This window comes from Phyllopteryx taeniolatus, chromosome 7, assembly GCF_024500385.1.
Source record: "Phyllopteryx taeniolatus isolate TA_2022b chromosome 7, UOR_Ptae_1.2, whole genome shotgun sequence".
In the NCBI taxonomy this organism is placed as follows: domain Eukaryota; kingdom Metazoa; phylum Chordata; class Actinopteri; order Syngnathiformes; family Syngnathidae; genus Phyllopteryx; species Phyllopteryx taeniolatus.
This window is the reverse complement of record NC_084508.1, coordinates 11082277-11106381: the sequence shown is the minus strand read 5'-3', so window position 1 is coordinate 11106381 and position 24105 is coordinate 11082277. Positions and strand designations below refer to the sequence as shown.

Here is a 24105-nt window from a genome sequence, read left to right as displayed (position 1 = left end):
AGTAGTGCACTGAGCCGAGCAGAGGGAAGAACGCGTCGCGCAGCATCAGTCCTCGAGACGTGCCGCGCAGGAGGAGGAAAAAGACGGCTCATCCCGGATTGGAGGAGTATGCGCGGGTCATCCCTTTGGCTCGGGAACTGACGACCCCGTCATGCACTCAGCCGGGGACAAGTAACTCACCAGCATGAGTCACCACCGGGGTGATTCAGTGGCTCGGTGGGGCAAAGTTCGCTAAGCTCGCCCACCAGGGTGTCGCCCGCCTGGGACTAACTAACTAAGAGAGGCTGGATCCCGAGAGGTTGGATCCCAAGAGCCTGTCCAGGATGACCAGGGGGGGTGTCCCTGCTGCGTGACGCTCCGGGCTCCGGCCCCCGTCATGCGTGTCCCCCGCCAGCCCGGCGCCCACTCCCTGCGGCTCCTGTCCCTCTTGGTTTTCGTGATGGGGGCGGCCCCCTCACCGGCTCTGACAGCCGGCTGCCCTGACAGGTGCGTGTAAGGTTGCAAATGGGTGGAAGATTTCCGGTAAATTTCCGGAAAGTTTCCGGTTTATTTCATTGGGAAGTTAAGATGAGGATTTTGGAAATGTGCCAAAATGGAAACTATTCATGGAATTATGGAAATTAAATAATTCAGGTTAATTTCATAGAAATGTATCACATTCAAGAGTAAATCAAGGCTACACAATACCTTAATGGCTCCATTTTTTTCTCTTCACTCAACTTGCTCATAACTTGAACATTTTGGCTCACTCAATCTACGCTCATGACATCAAGTAAAAACAATCGCCCGAGCGATGCTTCATAAATTGAAAAACTGACTGGTTAGCACATCCGCCTCACAGTTCTGAGGACCGGGGTTCGAAGGCCGGCCCCGCCTGTGTGGAGTTTGCATGTTCTCCCCGTGCCTGCGTGGGTTTTCTCCGGGCACTCTGGTTTCCTCCCACTTCCCCAAAACATGCGACTCTAAATTGCTCTTAGGTGTGAATGTGTGCGTGAATGGTTGTTTGTTTATATGTGCCCTGCGATTGGCTGGCGACCAGTTCAGGGTGTACCCCGCCTCTCGCCCGAAGATAGCTGGAATAGGCTCCAGCACGCCCAGGACCCTTGTGAGGATAAGGCGGTACAGAAAATGGATGGATGGATATTTATTTCCCCAGGTTTGTCTTGGTGCTCTGGCTCCCTCCCACATACCAAAAGCATGAATGTTGGGATCATTAAAGATTCTAAAATTGTCTCAGGTGGCAATGTGAGAGTCTAGTTGTGCCCTGCGATTGGCTGGCGACAAGCCCAGGGTGTTCCCAGCCTCTCACCCGAAGTCACCTGGATTAGGCTCCAGCACACCCACAACCCTAATCAGGGTAAGAACTACAGAAAATGGATGAATGGATATTTCCCCAAAATATAGATATACAAGTTCCCTTTTCAGAGCCAACCTTCAATTAAAAAAATTCCCAGTCTATTCCCATAAATTCCCATTAACTTCCATGGAAAGTTTCCAACATTCCCGGAATTTTGCAACCCTAGGTGTGTGTGCGACGACCAGCTGGTGGTCCAGTGCGCCGGGCGGGAGCTGACCCGGTTCCCCGCCGATCTTCCCCTGGCCACTCGGCAGCTCATCATTTCCAACAACCGAATAGGGGACCTCCCGGCATTGCAGCTCAACTACCTGTCCGACCTGGTCTACCTGGACTGCAGTAACAACTCCCTCACGGAGATCTCCGAGTCCACCTTCGGGAACCTGCGTAAGCTGGCCTATCTGGACCTGTCCTTCAACGCCCTGCTGCAGATCGATGAGCGGACTTTCGGGCCTCTGGCGTCCCTGGTCATGCTGCGGTTGACGGACAACCCGGGTCTCGGGGAGATCCACTCCGATGCCTTCGCCGAGAATCTGGCTCTACAGGTCCTGGACGTGAGCCGGAACAACCTGACAGCCCTTAACATCAGCGGTCTGATCGGCCTGCCGGCCCTCAGGTCTCTGGGACTCAGCGGGAACCCGTGGAGGTGTGACTGCGACACAGAAGACCTCTGCCTTTGGGTCCAGATCGAGAGCTTCAAGTTCCAAGGTGAGGGTGGATGATGGAATTGTTCAAAAGTCTTGAAAGAGTTTCTCAGAGTCATTCAGAAATTATTCAGAGTGCTTCACGTTTTCCACATTTTGTTATGTTACAGGCAGCCTTATTCTTAAATAGAATAAAGATTTGTTTTCCTTAGAATTCTACACACAGCACACTATAGTGACAACATGAAAAATGTTTTGGGGGAAATGCACATATGAGCTGTAGGAACACATAACAGGGTTCAAATCCTTGGGTACAAAGTCCTTCCGCAGGACTGACTTTCTCAGTTCTTTAAGGGGACCACCCCACCAATATATAAATCATTACAGGCATTATTGCTGTGTCTGAAGTTTGAGTTCACATGGCTTTTACTGTTTGCCACGTTAAGATTATTAGTTGAAATCAGTGTTGCTTTCAACGCAAATGGGGCATAAAAAAAATGGAAAGGAAGACACCTTGTGTCTATGAAACAGGCTTTACCAAAAACACAGATTGAATCTCATCTTGGTGTTACTAGTGACAAAGCAAAAAGTTAATAGTACAGTGGACCCCCACTATTTTATGGAAGCTAGGAAACCGGCCTGACTGTGAATAGTGAAATCCGCAAATAATTGACACTCCTTATAATTGCCATGAATTTGTTTTGGGTTAAACAAAAAAAAAATGCGAATATGTAGGGAATCGGGTGGGGGAAAAAAGCTAATAAGTGGGGGTTTCCGCAAATAATGGAGGATAGATTCCGCCCAAAAATCTGCAGGTAGGTGAATTTGCGAATGCAGAACCACGAATATGCAGGGGCCCACTGTATCAGTGTGATATCTAAAACACAACTGTACTTAAAATAAAATTGCATGATATCATGAAACAAAAATGCAATGAATGGTCACTACTTGTTTTTTTTTAACATATAAAAAAAGAACTCATCTAACATTCACATTTATTTAAAATTTGAAATACAAAATCATGTGGCAAACTTTCATTTGACCTTTTTTTTACCCTTGAAGATCATTTAAAAACAAAATGTGGGATATCTTGCAGCATTCAACTTTTGTTACATTTATATTTGTCAGTGTTTTTCTGGTAACCTTAGATACCCTAAATACGGGTCGTCTTTACTTTTATTAACAGAATATATGGTGGGCCAATAAAAAACACAAAATGGGCTGCAGATGCCCCCGGCTATGGCCATACTTTGGGCACCCCTGGGCTAGACAGAGCTCATCGAAGCGGGACTTAAAAGGATCACTATCATGTCAGAGTCAGTCTTTGCGCCAATTTGGCAAACATGGAGAAATAAATCTATAATAGCCCGCGTGTGAGGGGCCAGTATCTCTTAAAGTATTCCAAAGACACCCCAAGGTCTCCATATTGCTTGTTGTCACGTCAGCTCATTAAGATGATGCGATTGCGGCTGCAGTTTAATCTCAGATAGCGGCACACTTATCGCACCGTTATCCCACTGTGTGTACTACATGGAGACGGCATGAAAACCCTGTGGGACATTGTTGATGGGAAAAGTCACAGTTAATGCTGCGTATGTGTGTGAAGCCAGTTAAGTGCTTTAGACAGGGTTTTTCAAACTTTTTGGCCCGAGGGACCCCTTCACAGTGGAGAAACATTTCCAAGGGCACACATAGTCCTAACGAAAATTAAACCACATTTACAGTAATCCCTCGCTATTCACGGGGGATAGGGACAGAGCCCTGCTGCAAATAGTGAGTAATGGCGTAAACAAGATGGCGCCAAAGCACTTTTTCTATAAAACAGGGCTTTGGGCCGTCTCATAGAAAGCGCTTCCCCTCACTTTAACATGGTTACTTATAGGGTTTGCAAGGGGTGTGATAATCCCTGTAAATGTTGGGAAGGTTTCACGTAAATTTTCATCAGAAGTTAAGTTTGGAAATATTCCAAATTGGAAACTTTATCGGAATTATAGGAATTAATGGAAATTAACTGGGAATTGAAAGTAATTTAATGGAAAGGTATTACATCAAGCATAAATATAGACATTTTGTATGGAGGAGTAATTGGTTTATTATATTTGTTTTATTGTCACCGAGGCCCCCATCTGTTGGTACCCTGTTGAAACATTGAAACTACCATTGGGAGCTAATGTTAGCAGTTACATTTAAAGCTAATGTTGGAAGCTAATGTCAGAAGCTAATGTTAGTCTTACTTTAGCACTATTGTCAGAGGTAATGTTTGAAGCTAAATTCACAAGCCAACAGCGAAGATAAGGTTGGAAGCTTACTAATGAAGCTAATGGTGAAGCTAACAATAGAAGGTAACTTTAAAGCTTACATTGGAAGCTAACATTGGAGGTTATGTTGTAGCGAACACTGGAAGCTAACTTCAGAGGCTAACATTAGTCTTCTTAGCTCTAATGTCAGAGGTAACTTTGGAAACTAACTTTAGAAGATAACATTGAAGCTAAAGTTAGCACTAATGTAGCTAACATAGTAAGGTAACATTGACGTTAACGTTGGCAGCTAACATTTTAGGTAATGTTGTTGCTATCATTAGAGGGTAACGTTGAAACTAATATTGAAAGCTAACATTTTAGGTAATGTTGTTGCTATCATTAATGAACTAATGTTAGAAGCTAAGGTTGGCGCTAACATTGGAAGCTAATGTTCGTCCTTCTTAGCGCCAACGTGAGAAATAACACTGGAAGCTAACTTTGGAGGCTAACGTTGAACTTTAGAACTACTGTTGAAGTTAATGTTAGAACGACCATTTAAGTGTACATTGAGCGCTAAAGTTAGAGATAACGTTGGAACTTGAGTTTGAAATCTAATGTTGGAAGCTAACATTGGAGGCAACATTATGTGCTATATAAGGATCGGTTTCTTTTCCCCTTTGTCATGACAGATACCCTTTGTGGTTATTGAAGAGTGTCCACTGTTTGTGTTCATATTCATTTGTGGGAAAAGCTTCCATGTAGTGTCTCTATGCTATTTATTCCTTTGCGCCTGCAGCGTTGCACTCTCTTGCAGTTCCTCTCGCTAATTGTCAGTGAACGGTCGAGCGGCCTGACGCGTTGAGTCGGACAAGCGCTCTGCATCAAGACGTGGGCAAAGTAAGCCACTGTTCCACAGACGTTATTTCCACCTCTTAGGGAAGAAGTGAAAGTGGACTTTTTCGCAATGAACGCAAGAGAAGTGCCGCAGTGGTGTGACAAAACAAAGCATCTGGAACAAAACAGGTTCGGGATGAGGCCGCCACTCAAATTCATTAAAGACAATTGCATCATTCAATACAGGCACAGCATATATTATTCAGCACATTGGACACATATCCAATTCAGCTGGCCTACTTGTGCAGCCCTAGCCAAAACATAACGCAACAATACATGGACAAAAGTAATGGGGCACCTGGAGATGTTTTTATTTATTTATTTTTTTTCAAAACAGCTGAAAATATCCCACATGAAAGTTAACAGTCACACATAACTTTCTTTTTGTTGTTGTCATTTTCATTTGATTCATTCACACGTAACATCAGTTAAAAAAATAAAAACATTTCATGCATGTTTTTTTTTTCATGCACATGTAACATAGTCACTCATAATATTGTATTAGTGTTATTTTTTTCCATTTCTTTTTCTTTTTTGTTTTTTAAATCTAAATCTAAATCTAAATTTTTAGATACTTTTTACATTTTTAGAAACTTTTTGTTGATTTATTTATTTATTTTAGACTTTGAAAGAGATCTGACACACAACATACCACAAGGGTTAAGAGGAGCATTTCAATACTTTGTCCATGTAGTGAATAGCGAAACGGGAGGATGGCTGAGTGAAACAGAGTGAAATGGGGCTGAAAGGAGACTAAATGAAAAAAATTATAAAAACGAAGCGATAAGAGCTTTTAGCTTCGAGCCGACCTTCAGTATGGCTCTGTACTTATCCTCTGCCAGAGGAAGAGGAGCTGCTATGGAGAAACTGAAAAAGGAGGACGACAGCGTTCTGACTAACGTTTGAGAACGAGAGCGAAGGCGTGAATGCGGAAAAGGTCAACTATTCTTAGGCAGCGCGATGATTGCGTTTAAGCTCCTTGATAACATCAGCGCACATTTCAAACCCTCCAGCTTTAGATAATCACTTGATTGTGTTTGGGGGGTGGGGGGGGGGGGGGGAGCTTCAAAACTCACACAAAACCTGAAGTTCAAACCACCATTTTTCTTACTTTTTTTAGCATCTTCCTTGGCGGAGGTCTGCTCTCTTGACTGAGAGTGTACATCTATATGCTGATTATCCTTCCATGACCTATCAATTATCTACAACCCCAATTGCAATGATGTTGGGACGTTGTGTTAAACATAAATAAAAAAGAATACAATGATTTGCAAATCATGTTCAACCTATATTTAATTGAATACACTACAAAGACAAGATATTTAATGTTCAAACTCATAAACTTTATTGTTTTTAGCAAATAATCATTAACTTGGAATTTCATGGCTGCAACACGTTCCAAAAAAGCTGGGACAGGGTCACGTTTATCACTGTGTTTCGTCACCTATTCTTTTAACAATATTCAATAAACGTTTGGGAACTGAGGACACTAATTGTTTGTAGGTGGAATTCTTTGCCATTCTTGTTTGATGTACAACTTCAGCTTTTCAACAGTCCAGGTCTCCATTTTCAATGGGAGACAGGTCTGGACTGCAGGCAGGCAGTAATACTTGCCTAAGTTGTGGGTGAGCTGGATCCTATTGGAGCTGACTTTGGGTGATAAGATCGGGGTACAGCCTGGACTGGTTGCCACTCAATGGCAGGGCACGTATAGACAAACAACCTTTCACACTCACATTCACACGTGAGGAGCATTTAAGTCTTCAATGAACCTAACGGTGGCCGACCGGTTAGCATGTCTGCCTCATAGTTCTGCGGACCCGGGTTCAAAACTGGCCTCGCCTGTGTGGAGTTTGCATGTTCTCCCTGTGCCTGCGTGGGTTTTCTCAGAGTACTCTGGTTTCCTCACACATCCCAAAAACATGCATGGTAGGTAAAGCGAAGACTCTAAATTGCCCATAGGTGTGAATGTGAGTGCGAATGGTTGTTTGTTTATATGTGCCCTGCGATTGGTTAGCGACCGGTTCAGGGTGTACCCCGCCTCTCGCCAGAAGATAGCTGGGATAGGCTTCAACACCCCCCGTGACCCATGTGAGGAGAAGCGGTACGGAAGATGAATGAATGAATGAATGAACCTAACATGCATATTTTTGGAAAGTGGGAGAAAGCCGGAATACCCGGAGCAAACATACGCAAGCACACAGGACAGCCAGAGCCGAGTTTCGAACCTTGAGCCTCAGAACTGTGACGCGGATTGTCACATAGTAGAGATTCATTTGGGAATTTTACTCTGTGCTCTGTGTGAATTACAAGATACACAATTAAAAGGAAAACATAGGATTATGATAACGTATTCGTAGAGTATCAATTAATTTGGCAATTTACACTATTTAAATCCATCCATCCATCCATCCATTTTCTGAGCCGCTTCTCCTCACTAGGGTCGCGGGCGTGCTGGAGCCAATCCCAGCTATCATCGGGCAGGAGGCGGGGTACACCCTGAACTGGTTGCCAGCCAATCGCAGGGCACATACAAACAAACAACCATTCGCACTCACATGCACACCTACAGGCAATTTAGAATTAATTAACAATTAATTAACCTAGCATGCATGTTTTTGGGATGTGGGAGGAAACCGGCGTGCACGGAGAAAACCCACGCAGGCACGGGGAGATCGTGCAAACTCCACACAGGCGGGGCCGGGGATTGAACCCGAGTCCACAGAACTGTGAGGCAGACGCTCTAACCAGTCGTTCACCGCGCCGCCCGCTATTTTATTGAAAGTAAAAAATTTTACTTTTGTAGTTGCGTACATTTCAGACCGTACATTTTTACTTTTACTTAAGGAGTCTCTTTGTCACTTTGTGTGTGTGCGTGTGTGTTCATTTTTAATTTCCTCACTTCCCATCAGTCAATCAATTACGCCAGGAAAAGTTGTCTCTGTCAGGCACGTGCTTGACGTTTGCGCCGCTTATCTGTCACATATTACATATACATACATATTCAAGTACAGCATGTGAGTAGTTTTCCCACCTCTGATAAACAGCGAGATGAGGTCCTGCTTCTTTTCTCACAGTTTTTATTTTTTATTTTATTTTTTTTTAATCCCCATTTCCCATCAGTCAGTAAGTCAGGGCAGGAAAAGCTGTCTCTGTTAGGGACGTCCTTGACATTTGCGCCTCTTGTCAGCGCGCTTATCTGTCACTGAAGTCCACTGTGAAAATGTCCAGCACTTCTTCTTACTTTGTAAAGAGGTTGATGGAGCTGATTAAATTGGAATTAAAATCTTGCAAATAAAGTGTGAAAGAAGATGGCGGGTGTTATTGATGTGCGCGGTGTTTGATAACCTTGGATCAAACTCATTACGTAGTCATTTGCATTTGTCCTTACAACCTGCACAGAATTCCAATGCAGCGGCACTAAGTCCTATAAAGTCAGCCATTAGGTTTGTTGTTTTCGCAATGCTATAATCACCACCATATGGCGGCATGTTAGCCGAGTGGTCGCAGTTGAAAGGTCCTTGGTTCGAATCTCGGCTCTGTCTTTTCCGAGCGGAGTTTATGTTTTCCCTGTGCTTGCGTGGGTTTCCTCCGACTTCCTCCTACTTTCCAAGAATTTATATATTCGGTTCATTGAAGACTCCAAATTGTCCAGAGGTGTTTGCCTTTCTGTGCCTTGTGATTGGCGACCAGTTCAGGGTGTACCATGCCTCTCGCCCTAAGTCAGCAGGGGTAGTCGATACGGAAAATAGATGGATGGATCGATACTGTATGAATAAATTATGATACTGTAATGCTTTTCCTACATTGTTCTTTAAATGTTTATATTTTTGGCTAAATTAACACATACAACATGATCCATTATCATAATCCCTGCAGAGCTGTTTTTGGAGTACATTTTTTTCTTTTACCTTTGTATGCTATAATTAATACAGAACCCAGAGTAAATTGCCAGATTTACACGATATAATTAAATTATCATAAATCTGAAAATCAGCCATATACAGAGGCCATATCATTTTGTAGTTTTACCCCCTACACGCTTTAAACTTATTCAAGTCATTAAAACATACTTTTTCAAACGCATTGTAAACATATTTGAAGACAAAAAAAGCAAGCATACTGTAAAAAGCAAGCATAGAAAATACTGTACATATTGTAGTGTCAGTGTAGTACACAGCCACTACATGCATGTGCTTTTAAGAGGCGGGGCCTGGTGGAGTGTGCGTGTGACGTCGGCGAGTCTGGGCGTGAGCTGAGGCCGACAGCAGCTTTCGCCCGAGTGTGCTCGCTATGTTTTACCGTTCTACTGGCGTTTGGTAAACGACTGTGGCTCTACTTTACCGCATGCGAGGGCATTACAGTAATTAAATATACCAATAAATATTATAATAAATAATAAATGTTAAGGAATACTGTAAAGGCAAATTGCAATGTTAACTAGACTGCTGTAGTGTCCAACAATGTAATTTTCATATAAGGCCATGCATCAGTGTCAGAGGGTGCAGATGGAGGGTGACAGAGAGTGATGGAGGCGAAGTGACAGTAGAAGGAATTGTCACGAGGGAGGTGTTTGGCGAGGAGGAGGCAGGAAGAGGAAGCCTGGCCTGTCGCAACGAAACCAAAACGCGTCCTGGCGTAGATCGTTCCCGACCATTCCTCCATCCATCCTTCATTTGCAGTGTTCGGACCCTTTGGCTTGTCTGATGTCTGAGTGTACATTAATGGACAGTGTGAGCCATCGGCCAAAGAGAAAGGGGCCAGACTCCACTCTACAGTTTATTTATTTATTTTTCAAAATATGGATTCAAAATAAATTGTCTGTATTACTGAGAAAATTACATAGATACTGTAGAGTAGCTATATTGGAATCTTTATTTTAGGGGTTTATACTAATTTACTATAATAATATTAATAATAATAATAATAATAATACCTTTTAATGGAATTTAGAAATCATGGAGTGCATTCTTTAAGAAAACAGGCTGTGAGAGTCTGTGAAATATTAAATTTATTTAATAAACATTTATTTTTAAATGAACTAGGCACTCTGGATTCATTTTTTTTTTAATTATGGAAATAATTGTGTGACAAAATTAGCTGATCAATCTTTTGTGTCCCCACTGCCAACAAAAAAATAAAATTGGAAAGACAGACTAGGAGTTTAAAAAATGGAACACTTAGATCGAAATCATTCAAAAAATAATTTAAGTATATCGTATAAAATAATTTAACTACCTGTACCCTCTCTAAAATCATTTGGCAGAAATTGTGCAGCAAAATTATTTTTGCCCCAAATAAATTTTTTTTAAAAAAATGTCAATCTTGGAAGCAAGAAAACTAAATAATTAAAATAATTGGCTTTTATTGTGCACAGTATATTAATTTTGAAATTGGAACCACTTGCTGCTAGGTAGAATTTGTTGCGCACAAGCCAAGGAAAAAAAATATGGCCAGAGTAAAGGAAATGATGATCAAGTAAAGGAGTTAAACGAGTTAAAATAATTTGTTCATATTGTATAATATAATTTTACAATTAACCATGCACATTGTAGGAACTAGAATATAAGTTATGCAAATAATTGCTTGACGAGTCACAGAAATTCATGACGTGCAATCAATTTTACCCTAAAGCACTGAAACTGAATCACCGACTAGCTATGTATTCCATAAAAAAAAAAAAAAAAACACAAATTGGACATTTGTCCAGTGCTCCCTCGCCGTCTAATTGTCTTTCCTCTCCTTCGTCCTCTCACGTCATTATTAATCGCAGAGTCAACTTAACACAAAGCGTGGGGGGGCGGGGGGGGTTGATGATGAGGATGTCAATTAGTGTGCTGCTAATGAGAGTTGAAGTTAGATAAGGTGATAAAAGGGAGGGGGAAAAAAAACACATCCTCAATTGCTTTCCTGTTTCTGATTGCTCCATCGGAGGGTGAAAGCGCCCTTGTGACTTGAATTGTGACTTAATTCCCCCTTTTAATGAGATATATGATCAAATTCCCCTTAAAAATGCACATGTACACATGAACTCTCTTCCAAAAGTCTTGGAAAAGTGAGACAAATTCCTTTATTTTGGCTGTAGACTGACAACATTTGGGTTTGACGTCAAAAGACAAAACAAGAGAGAGTTCAGCTATTTAAAAAACAGTTCAGCTTTTATTTACTAGTATTGCTTGTTTTCATCTTTGTTACACCTAAATTGTGTAAATGTAATCATCAAAGAAGATCCAAGATAGCATATTTTTAGATGAGTAAAAGTATTGGAACATATCGATGAAAACTTAATTATCAAGCTGAACACCACATTTAGATGCTGGAACCTGGAAATAAGAGCTGACATGTTGATCTATCTTGCCTGTCAAAACTACATTTATACAAGTTAGAGGCGTAACTAACATGGAAACCAGAAACTCACTCGTAACAAAAATCTTGTCTCTCAACACAAAGCAAAAAATCGACTCGTCTCTTCTTTTTGTCGTCACATGCAAATGTTTAATAAAGATGGTTTCTCCTTCTTCCCTCTCCTTCGATAATGTCTCGCTCGGCTCCAGACGAGGGCCAGACGGTGTGCCACAACCCGGCCGAGCTTGCGGGCCGGCATCTGGCCGAGGTGGGAATGCAGCTGCGGGCGGACTGCCACCAGGGCCTGGGCTACTGGGACTACCTCTTCTTCGTGGCTATCGGCTTCGTCATCTTCTCGGCTGGCACCGTGTCGGCGTGGGTGATGGGCGTGCTCATGGTGCTGCACGAGCGCTACAGCAAACGCAAGAGCGAGGAGCTGGACAGCGACGACGAGGACGCCAGGGGGGGCGGCGGGGGCAAGCAGGGAAACGGAGACGTGAGCAAGCCTGGCGTGCAGGTCTGATGTCGCCGATGACTCTGAGACCAAAGACTGCATCCGTGGATCTCGTTCTCTTGGGCTGTGTTCGGAATCACTCCCTAACCACTGTACAGCGCCCTATATAGTGAGGTCACCATTTTGTAGTGCTGTTCGAATGTGGAGTGAGTATGGGTTTTCCCCTAACGTATCCCACAATGCAGCTTGAAAAGTAGTGAACAACCGTTGGTCGCTAGAAAAGTAAGAGCGAACTATTCGAAGGGGGGATGGGGACAGCGACCGAGCTCTGCCACGAACAACGAATATTTGCGAGTAATTGACACCCCCCCCCCCAAAAAAAGGTTTATAATTACCTACATATGCTATAAGATGGTGGCAACGCACTACTAATAAAGCTCCTCAACTAACTTCAACAGAGTTCCTTGGCACCAGGAGGCCAGAAGATGGCACCAAACCAATACGTTTAACTTGGGCAAAGCTTTGGTCCAGGCACAAAATCATGAATCATGACTAAGTGATGTTTTTAGCAAATAATGGAGGTTAGGTCGTCCCCCCCCCCACCCCCAAAAAAAAAAAAAAAGAATCTGTGACTATGACGTAATTAGGGAGTAGGGAGCAAGTGAATGTTTCCGAACACAGCCTTTGTTATTGTCAATATACTGTATTCCTTAACACAAGGACGGAATGTGTGTTTTAGGTGTGAATACAAAGTGTGTGTGTGTGTGTGTTTGCGTGCGTGTGTGTGTGCGTGTGTGTGTGTGTGTAAACCAGAAGATCAACTGTATGCATTCACCTTGTGAAAAGGGAAGATTATTGAGAGCAATAACCCCCTGCACATGCGCATTTACCAGTCGCCTGGGAATCTAGTAGGATTTTCTACCCCAAAAATTGCTAACACTTTATAATTATTCAATTTAACTGTCTAATGTCTTGTATTGTATTTTAATTAAGTAATTATTATTATTGTAAAATGACATTTTAATTTGTTTTAGTTACTTAAAAAAGAGGCACTTTGTTTATTTTCTTGTATTGCAATATTTATTTTTTTCAAAAAAATCTTTGTTTTATTATCTTTTATTTTCTTTATCATCTTTTCTTTTTGTTTGTTATTTTAACTGCAATTCAAATTTTACTTTGTTCATTAGTACCGAAAGACACTTTTTGACACCTTTGATTTTATCAAAATAATTGGTACTGCGCACTTCACATGTTCCTTTAAAATTTTTAAATTTTTAAAATTATTATTGGATTGGATTTGTTTTCATTTTTTATTTTACGGTTTCCATTTCATTCCATCTAATTGAATGTAATTTTATGTCCTGCCCCAAATACCGACAGACACGAGTAATTGATACCCCCTTAAAAATGCCTATATTAATAGTTTAAACCATAAATATACCACCGTCTACGATCCCAAAACATTTTCATGTCAAACTCATGTTAAAACATTACCCTTAAAGATAAAAGGTTGCAGATTATTTCATGGTGAAGGCTCGCTGTAAATTCCTCTAACAACCCAGGCTAAATTTTACTCCTCCCGACATAGAACGATTGTCTCTCTGTCGAGATGTACTACTTCAACATACTTCCTTGACACCAATTCCTATTTAGACAGGGATTTGGCCGATAGATAGATTTTTCAGCGAATAGCTGGGGATAGGTTCTACAGGAAAAAAACAACAACAGTTAAATTCATGAATATTGAATAACAAATATGCGAGGGATTATTAAAAATAATGCTTACATTTTTTTGTACGATATCCTACTGAATTCTCATGAGAACACACAGAGCTTTTTTTGTTACTGGACTTATCTCTTGGCAACTCGTGATGCTAAGAATTTTGAATGAAACACACACACACCACACAAACATGCACACACACACAAGCATTTGGGATATCAAGGATATAAAATAAATACTTTAAATACCATATCCTTGATATCCAACTACATGTTACTAGTGGAGAAAAACTGCACTAGTTGACACTGCTCGCTATTTATATTACTCGTGATATTATAAAATTGTACGAGTTAACATCTAGCACTTCATTAGTTGTACTTCAGGTTCCCTTAAGTCATATATGTCAAACTCAGGCCCGGGGGCCAAATTTGGCCCACGATGTAATTATATTTGGCCCGCAAGACTACATCAAATGTGTATTAGAGCTGGCCCGCCACTATATAGCACATGCGCCATTAAAATTACAAATCCCAGAATGCTTTGCTAGTGTGTTGGCCCATCAGTCTAGACCGGTGAGCGCCCCTTGCCTTTTTGTTGCTGTCGTTAGCAACTATGCTACCGGTCTCCTCGGGCAAATTTACACTTCCCCTTCCCAAAAATGGCCAAAAGAAAGATGGAAAACTGTTAACTTCCAGGACAGGTGGGAGGCAGATTATCTGTTCACTAAAGTAAAAGACAGACAGTAAAAGACATTCTTATTTGTTTGGGTTGTTTTGTTGTTGGCCTTTGAAAACAGATTTACATCCAAAAGAGAGGTAGTTGGGAGATAAATAGAAGATAGAGAGACAGAAGAATTCATGTTATCTATTTAAATAGCAAACAACGAACAAATACCACTGATGTCTTTTATCGCAAATTTGATTTCTCATGTGTTTATATATTAAAGTTTGTTTATTCCAGATTCAGTGTTTCAGCAAAATTTAAGTTTGTTGTCATATGATAAACTTTAACGCTAAATTTCTGCTGAGAAGGGAAAGATGCGCATCGCAGTGATGTTTCATTAAATATTGAATTTGGCTCGCGACGTTGTCCCAAGTTTTAATTTTGGCCCACCGTGAATTTGAGTTTGACATCCCTGCCTTAAGTCATTCTACTAGTGCACTGTTTTACGAGTGAGGACTAAGAGTGGAGTGTACTAGTACATGGACAGTTCAGCAAACTAGTAGGATATTGAATAAATGGTTAAAACAGCTTGCCTTGGTGCTGTACTAGTAACACTGCTGGACACCACTTGTAGGCATGTGTCACACGCTAGTAGTTTTGCTTCACCGATAACATGTAGCTGCCCAACTAGTATGCCTAAATTGCAGGGCTAGTAAGGACAAAGAGCATACAGACAATACAATGACTTTTAGTTGCTTATCAAGGATGTATTTATTTGATATCCTTGATATTCAGCTACTTGTTACTAGGTAATAAAAAATTGTCAGTGCACTAAATGACACTAGTACTACTTGTGGCATTATAAAATACTACTATGTGACGTTATAGAATAGTACTAGTTGAAATCTAGTGCTTCACTATTGATAGTACTGTGCAAATGTCAACTAGTGTACAGTTTTGCCTCACTAGTAACATGGAGTTGTTTTACTAGTGCACCCTTGTTGTTTTACTAGTATGATGGTTTGACTTACCAGTGAGGACTTACGAGTGTACTAATACATTCAGCACACTAGACGGATAGTGAATAAATGCTCAAACGGCTTGCCATACTGCTGCACTAGTAAAACTTCTAGACCCAACTCTGCATATCTTTTTCTTATTCTTTATACCCAACTAGTAGGCAGGTGTGATACACTAGTAGCCTCCTGGACCCTACTAACACCAAAATGCTCACTAGTAGTTTTACCTCACTGAAAACATGCAGGTGTCCTGCTAGTATGCTAAAGTTGTCCTGCTAGTGTGTAGAAATATATAGTAGTGGGAAAAACAGAACTTGTGAAACAGTTGTTCTACTAGTGCTTTGAATTGTCTTACTAGTGAGGACAAAGAGCATACTAGTACATACGTGGACCTTAAACTGGATATCAAGGACATGGAATAAATGCTCAAACGGCCTTCCATGCACACACAAAACACACCCAACATATAAAAGTACCTTAAACCAAAAAAACAACAGATGAATGTAAAATAACAGAAAAACATGTGCAAGTTACCTTTAATGCCATGCGCGTGTACGTAAACTCTTGAGAATGTGTGTGTGTGTGTTTGACACGCGGCTATCTCCGGGATGCCAACCTGTGCTGGTGGAGGAAGTGGATCAGGCTAACGCACGGAGACCACGTCAGGGTGATCGAGAGCGTCGCCCAGCTCAACGGGAATCTAAGTGACTGGCTCGGATGACCGCGGCCTGTTGGCCTGCTTTCAGTGTGTATGTATGTGTATGTGTGTGTGTGTGTGTGTGTGTGTATGTAAGTGGAGCGACACAATCACACGGAATGAGCTCACCCTCAAAATCAGTGGTTCATCCCCCATGTCATTACCTCCACCAAGGCCGAGCAGCACTACACAAAAGTACTTCATAACTGGGTAACTAAATGGAGCGGTGGGATGAGGGCAAAGGACAAAAATGAATCAAATCTAGCTGGGATCTAAATTTCTTTTGTTTGTTTTTTTAGCTTTGTTAACATTACAAACATTTTTCTTTGAATTCTGCTTGAGGCTTAATCACAAAATTCAAAATTCATTATTGTGCATATACTATTTCATATATATATATATATATATATAGATGGGATTTTAATTAATTAATTTAAATTAAATAAATTACAAAAATACGATGAAATATGAATCTAATTGAATGAATCTAATTATCAAAATATGTTTTTGATATTTAACAGTTATAATATTTTTTATCACAAAAGCAGCATAGTTCTTTACATACAAACAACAGTTTCAACTGGGCTGATTTGTGAACTCCCCTTTATAAATATAAATGTTATATACAATATTATATGTTTTCCCCATGCACAATTTCTATTTGTATGCAAAGGAACATTTTTTTAAAGGGAAAAAAGTAATTATTAAATTAAAAGATATTCATTTTAATTAATGTAGATTACAAGTAGTTATATATTTTTAAAAGTTCTATTTAATTATTAGACACTTTTTAATTTTTTGTTCAATTTTAACAATAAGTAAAATAAAAATGATTTCTTAGCTAATTTTGATTAAAAGTAATTTAAAAATAAGTAGTTGTAATTATATAATACAATTATAATTTTAACTTTAAAATTTGTAATTAAGTTTGAATGTATTGTAAAATTCCTTTTAACTATGAAAATAATAAATTTTAAAATAAAAAGTAAAAAAATTAAACTAAAATGTAATTATTAAAATAAACAATTAATTGTATTTAATTTTAATTTAAAGTCAAGAAATATTTATATATATATATATATATATATATATATATATATATATTAGTTCATTCAGTACAGTACAGTAATACCTTTTCACTGGTACCGTTCTGTGGTGCATTGCATTGCAAAGAAAAAACAAAAAGGTTGTAAAAGCACTTTTGGAGAAATTCCAAATCATTTTGACTTGGCAGCTTCCACTGTGTATTAGTTTTCTCATAAAATAAAAAAAAACATAACAGATTTTTTTTTTCTACACAGACATACACAATTTTTATATATAAGAGAGATGTCCTTTTTTATCTAGCTTGTTGCTAGGCAGAATTCCTGATGCTCACTCTTTACTGCCCCATGGGTTCAAAAGAAAGATGTATGTTTGAATGGCTGACAAAATAACAACGTATGCGGATTACAGGGTTGTAAATGTATACGTTTCAATTCTGCAGGTGTCTCACTGCTCTGTATTGAATAGAAAACACTCATTGGATGGGAAGGAAATATGCATGCTGTTTTGTTTCCACCAGCTATGGCCATTAGTAGTCCAAATGTGTCGCACATCTTCAGCCACACAAATTTCCTGCATCTGTCAGCCACACACGCGCGCACACGCCCACATGCACACAAACACATGCACACGCAAGATAAACGTCAAGGGCGCAGTTAAAGTCAGAGCATCAAAATTAGCGCTCATGTCTTTTGCTTTTTTTTTTCTCTTGCTTGTCATGCGTCACCACACACATTCACACACGTTTTTATTTTAATGTGTGTGTATGAATTATTTTTTCTTTGAAAGAAATGGTAAATTCAATACAAACAGCTTTTTTAAATATATATATTTGGCTCATTTGTTGGACCCGTCTGACATTATAAGAAAATTAAATTATTTAATTTCATTGTTTTATTTTCCTTAAAAAAAGCACCCACAAATAATGCGTAACATTTTTTTAGAAGGAACATTAAAAATTAATTGTTAAATCATTTAATTTCCTTAGAAAAGCACTCACAAATAATGCATTACAATTTTTAGAAGGAACATTAAAAAGTAATTATTAAATTAAATAAAAATAGTAATTACATTTTTCCTTTCATGAAAAAAATGATTAAATATATTTCTAATTAACATTTTTATGTAATTGACTTAGGCTATTAAATCAATTTCTTTTTAATTTTTTAATGATTGTATAGCTTTTTTCCCTAAAGAAAAAAAAAGAGTATGCTCCTTTATATAAATTATAAATAATTTGATTTAATATAATAAAATCGACAAAACGTTTTCATGGTCAGTTCCCCACTCCACCAGTTCCGCCAGCGGAACACAACCAAATGGTCCTCATTTCGTGTGTGTGTGTGTGTGTGTGTGTGTGTGTACGCGCATGTTATTAACTTTAGAGTGACATATGCCTGCTGATGTTGCTTTCTTTTTGTCATTTCTATGAGTTGTCTTTAGTTTTGTACACCATGTATCACGAGCAATAAAGACTTTACGGATGACCAGTGGAGAAGACAAAATGTATTCATCGCTTTCTTCCTGACGTGCCACAGCGCCATATGCTAGATGGAGTCTGAGGGCACTGCCCCACTTGTCACTCTTGCAACTGCTAGTCCGTCATCTATAAGAGTATCCTGAAAATTGATTTCCATCGGGATCTGCCACTTAAACACGCGTGCACATATAAAAACATAATGACTATCTTGTTGCTAGGCAGGATTCCTGGGGCACACTCATTTGTGCCCCAAAGCCCGATTAAAGAAAAAACAAGTAATGGAACAGTTAGGGTCACTATGCAAGAACATAGGGCAGACTTTTTCAATTGAATGTGTCACATTTTGTGAATTTGTAGGCCCCTTAAGCACGTCATTTTAAGTTTCAACACACCTTTTAACGAGCCATTAAAAAGTCACTTTTCCTATAATATGTTTATGCAATATGAGAGTAGAGGAGCGAGAGAGCGTGCCGAGTGTCCCATTTAATGCAGACGTCGACCTCCGTGGATGTCGGCTTCAGCCTCTATTAAGCCCGACCGCCTCGCTCGCTGCCTTTTACAGTGCACACACTCGCAGTCAGCATGCCAATCCACACTTGAAGAAAAAAGTGTTCATGTGGAGCCCTGGGGGGGGCTGCTGCAGTGTGTGTGTGTGTGTGTGTGTGTTATTGACTTATTGCATTAGATGGACTATATGAGCTTCACGCTTAGGAGCTAACATCACCCTTAGAGAAATAACGGGATCAGACCAAGTGCACACACGCACACACACGCGTACACGCGCATACACACACAGAGCGTCATCCCGAGTAGTGCTGTAGTGCCTCTAGTCCTTTGTGTTCCTCGGAGTTGACGGGAAATGTCTGTTGGTCTGTCTCATTACAGCAAGCTTCCAAAGCGCAGCAGAGCACTAACAGAATGCTTTCATGTCAGGGATTGGGTTTCAAAGGAGGGTTTCAAGGTAGGGTTTCAAATCATGGAAAGGGTTTCAATGTAGGGTTCGCGTTTCAAAGGAGGGTTTCAAGTTATATTTAGCGTTAAAAAGTAGAGTTTTAAGGCAGTGAACATAAGGGTTTCAAAATAGGGCTTCTAATCAGGTTTAGGGTTTCGGATTAGGGTTTCAAGGTAGGGTTTCAAGTCATATTTTGCATTACAAAATATGGTTTCAAGCCAGGTTTAGGGTTTCAAGTCGGGATTAGGGTTTCATTAGTAGGGTTTCATTTGAGGTTTAGGGTTTCAAAGTAAGGTTTCATGGTAGGTTTTCAAATTATAATTAGCGTTACAAAGTAAGGTTTTGAGTCAGGGTTAGGCTTTCAAAGTAGGGTTTCAAATCAGTTTTAGGCATTCAAAATAGGGTGTTAAGGTAGGGTTTCAAGTCATATATAGCGTTTCAAAATAGGGTTTTAAGTCAGTGTTACTGTTTCAAAGTAGGGTTTGAAGTTAGGGTTATGATTTCAAAGTAGGGTTTCAAGTCAGGTTCAGGGTTTCAAAGTAGCGATTGAAGTCAAGTTCAGGGTTTCAAAGTAGGGTTTCAAATTATATTTGGTGCTACAACGTAGGGTTTTAAATCAGGGTTAGGCATTCAAAGTAGGCTTTCAAATTAGGTTCAGGGCTTCAAAGTAGGGTTGCAAGTCCTGGTTAGAGGCTGAGCTGCACTGTGTTTGTTTACCGAGTAGACATTTCCTCTCTGTACCTAATATGAACCGTGTGGTTACTGGTACCACTAAATGGAAATACATGTAGTGTCACACCTCCTAAGTAATAATATTGGCACTTCCCTTTTAATGAGTTGACGCAACCTCACACGAAAGCTCGGAATAGAACACCTCTCACTTCCTGGAATAAACGTGGTGCTCCTCTGAGATTAACAACTCATTACCATCAGAGCGCCCCTCCAAGGATCCCCCCTGCCCCCCACCCAAAAGTGGAGAAGACCACCCCACCAACCCTGTGACGCACTTCCTGCTTTTTCCTCCACCTTCTCGATTTAAACACTTCAGACGACAATTCCCAACCTCAATCTCCTATTTTTCCTGAATTGAGCCACACACACACACACACACACACACACACACACACACACACACACACACACATTTCCGAGGTGCTAGCCTTAATGAGGTCTCATTATGTCTTTAAATCCTCGTGTCACCAGCTTCATCATAAAGGAACAATACAGTGGTGCCTTGACTCGTGAGTTCAATTCCTTCCGTGACCGTGTTTGTAATTCAAAAGGCTCAAATTATCTCTCCGCATTGAAGTGAATACAATTACGATTAATCATTTCCAGCCCCCCCCCCAAAAAAAACAACGTATTTGTAATGGCTAAATTATGCCTAGATCAGACTAGAGGAGTTTAGCCCTAATAGTGGCCCGGTTAGCTATCGCGGGTGATTTCCCAGATCGGGCCCGACATACTTTGTCGGGAACGACAAAACTTCTTTTAGTGTGACATAATCCACGACCAACGATTTGGTCCTACGCTTTTGATTGATAAAAGCTGCCAATAATTCAAATACTCTTATCGTTAAAATTGATTTTCAAAAGGAAAGTGGGCCATGTCTTTACCGTTATTGATTCAATTATATGAAAATGATATTTGCATCATTATAATTCAGTGGCCACCGTGGTGCTCCTTCTGGTGTGCGCGCCATGGCCACCAAATATATACATGAAGAAGACGGTCACAACTGCTCAGTAAGTTGCAGTAATATTAGTCGTTTTTTTTCGCAGAGGATAAAGAATATATACGGGTTGGTATTGTTATATTGTCTCGTCTACATGTGCTACATGTACAAATGAGCTTTGCATCGTGTGTTAGCATTAAGCGAGCAGACTTTTGTAAGACCAAGTTATGTGGTTGTTTTAAATGCAAAACGTAATTCTCTTCTGAGGTTGCAAATCTGATGCTCAGTAAGCATTTAAATGTGGACAGGCATGAGCAAAGTACATATGGCACATTTACATCATTAAAAGTTGTGTAATATTTGTTGTATTAATTGAGATTTTGTGCTCCCCCTGCATTCATTTAAATGTAGTGATTCCCCCCTAAAATGACTTCATTAAATTGTATTCATTCCTTTTCTATTCCTTTATATTATGAAATAACTGGTTAACTTATTCATTGTTAAAAATAAAAATCAAAAATTGAGTAAAATAAACTGGGGGGAAATGAGGAAAAGTGTGCTGGTTACCATAGAACAGTAAAGGGACTTCAGGTAGGAAAGGGCGTGGCTGTGTGGTGAACACATTTACTTGTATGACGGTGACAGTTTAAGTGTCAAATCCAAACGTTGGCATTATAGCTGTACCTAATGTAGTGGCACACGTTTAGCACACATTAGTGGACATGTGCGAGATTGGGAGCGTGCGGCGAGAAGAGAAGCAAGATGAGTTGGCAAGAATCACAGTCAGACGTCAGCGCGGAGGCTGCAAGCTAAGAAGTCATTTGGCCGAAAATCGCTCGATACAAAAGAGATGAGAAGGAAAGATAGAAAAAGAGGGATGGAAAAAGCTGCTTCCTGCTCTCCTCCACAAGGGCTTCCCTCGCTTCAGCCATGACGCTTTGATATTGACACATTCGTCGTGCGTGCGTGTGTGTTTTGCGTCTTAAGTTTTTATTTCCGTTAACACAATCAACACAGTCAATAACACAACTAATAACAAAGGAGGTGACTATTGACAAACGTCAGGTTTTTGTGATGCGCAAAAGCAAGACCAAGGTAGATCATTTGAAAACATTTCCTCACTATTAGTTAACCTATAACCTGTACAACTCAATTTAAAGAAAAAAAACGACAGAGGGAGTTCAAATAAATAACTGAGATAACGTGGCTGCACAAGTGCACACACCCTCATGAACGGGGATGTGACCGTCTTCAGAATTTGGCAATCACATTCAAACTCCTGTTAGATGGGAGTCAGCACACACCTGTCACCATTTAAGGTGCCTCTCGTCAACTCAAAATAAATGAAGGTAGGAGCATATGTACAATTCTCCCAAGGACTCAACTAAATGCCCCTCAAATATCAAAACAATTTGGGTGGAATTAATGGCAGAGAGGCTATTTTTTTTTATTTTCTTAAATATGAATTCATGAAGAAAACAAGGGCTTCAACAAAAAGGTCACTTTTTCCATCCAGGACATAAGGGCAGGTGCTTGAGCATGTAGTGGCAATGTTTAAAACTAGAAAATATATAACATTTAGGATTCGGCTTATCTTGCAAATATGTGACTTTTCCCTCCGAAATCGGACATTTTTCCCCTTGGAAATCTGTGCCTTTTTGCTAATTGCGTATTTGTTTTTCTTCAATGCGCTCCAAATTGTCTACTGCTTGCTCCTCAGTGGTCACGTATGTTTCACAAGCGTGTGCTCTTGACAGCATGATGAATGAATGCCGATGAAGATGAAGAATCAGCTGTCGTTTTTCTGCTGCATATAAATGGAGCCTCTCTATAGAAGTCGTTTATCCAACGTGTCTCGTTGAGGCCGCCGCCGTGTTGGTTCCGTAGCTTCTTTTTTTCTCCTCCCAGCTGATAATAGAGATAACCGGTGACTGGAGGCTGAAGTGCTAATGGATTTAACACAGCGTGATGAATTTGCATGCTGGAGTGATTCGGCTCCTCATGGAAACTCACAGACGCCCACTTCAATAGGTAGCACTTTTCTATGCGACACACTTGACAGCTGTTTTTATTTTTTATTTATTTTATTTTTTTCATAGAAGCTTTAAAGTGGATCAAAGGCTAGAAATGTATGATTGGAGATGACCACAGTGTACACCACTGGCCGTTTTGCGGAATTTTTAATGCGTTCCAGTATTTTACTTTTTCCCCCGAAAAAAACTTTGAACATTTTAAAAAACATAACATTTTGGGAGAAAATTTAAGACCTTTTTTGCTCCTCAAAAATATAAAACTTTTTCTTCAATATGTATACAAATGTATTCCAAGATTGACTTGTCTCCCAAAATATATTACTTTTAGTTTATATCTTTCCATTCAATAACACTCAAAATATTTTCCAAAAGCATGACTTTTCTTAAAAATTACAACTACAGTCTTAAAATTATGCATTTTATTTTGAAAATATTATTTTTGTCAAAAGAAAAATTAAAAAGGTGCAAATTTCCAGTATTTTACTTTTTCCCCCGAAAAAAACTTTGAACATTTTAAAAAACATAACATTTTTGGAGAAAATTTAAGACCTTTTTTGCTCCTCAAAAATATAAAACTTTTTCTTCAATATGTATACAAATGTATTCCAAGATTGACTTGTCTCCCAAAATATATTACTTTGAGTTTATATCTTTCCATTCAATAACACTCAAAATATTTTCCAAAAGCATGACTTTTCTTAAAAATTACAACTACAGTCTTAAAATTATGCATTTTATTTTGAAAATATTATTTTTGTCAAAAGAAAAATTAAAAAGGTGCAAATTTCTTAAAAATAAAACTTTTTTGCAAAACATGACTTTTTCCTTGAAAATATTGAGTTACAGTATATTCTCATAAGATGATGATATTTGACTTTCCATCCAGAA

The 24105-nt window shown here is 39.7% G+C and overlaps 1 protein-coding gene across 1 annotated transcript; it reads left to right on the top strand.

Annotated features, from left to right (window-relative positions):
- On the top strand, positions 1-14738 carry LOC133481347 (leucine-rich repeat-containing protein 52-like). The gene is made up of 3 exons (XM_061780569.1): positions 1-486; positions 1524-2062; positions 11687-14738. Exons 1-3 carry the CDS (start codon positions 377-379, stop codon positions 11998-12000), a joined length of 963 nt encoding a protein of 320 aa, XP_061636553.1. The 5' UTR covers positions 1-376; the 3' UTR covers positions 12001-14738.
- The last annotated feature ends 9367 nt before the right edge of the window (positions 14739-24105 follow it).

What these genes read in the sequence shown, in the direction of transcription:
- LOC133481347 (XM_061780569.1), top strand. Translation starts at nt 377, where the DNA reads ATGCGTGTCCCCCGCCAGCCCGGCGCCCACTCCCTGCGGCTCCTGTCC. An exon ending in ACAGCCGGCTGCCCTGACAG is followed by an intron (nt 487 to 1,523) that starts GTGCGTGTAAGG and finishes TTGCAACCCTAG; the next exon opens with GTGTGTGTGCGACGACCAGC. An exon ending in CGAGAGCTTCAAGTTCCAAG is followed by an intron (nt 2,063 to 11,686) that starts GTGAGGGTGGAT and finishes GCTCGGCTCCAG; the next exon opens with ACGAGGGCCAGACGGTGTGC.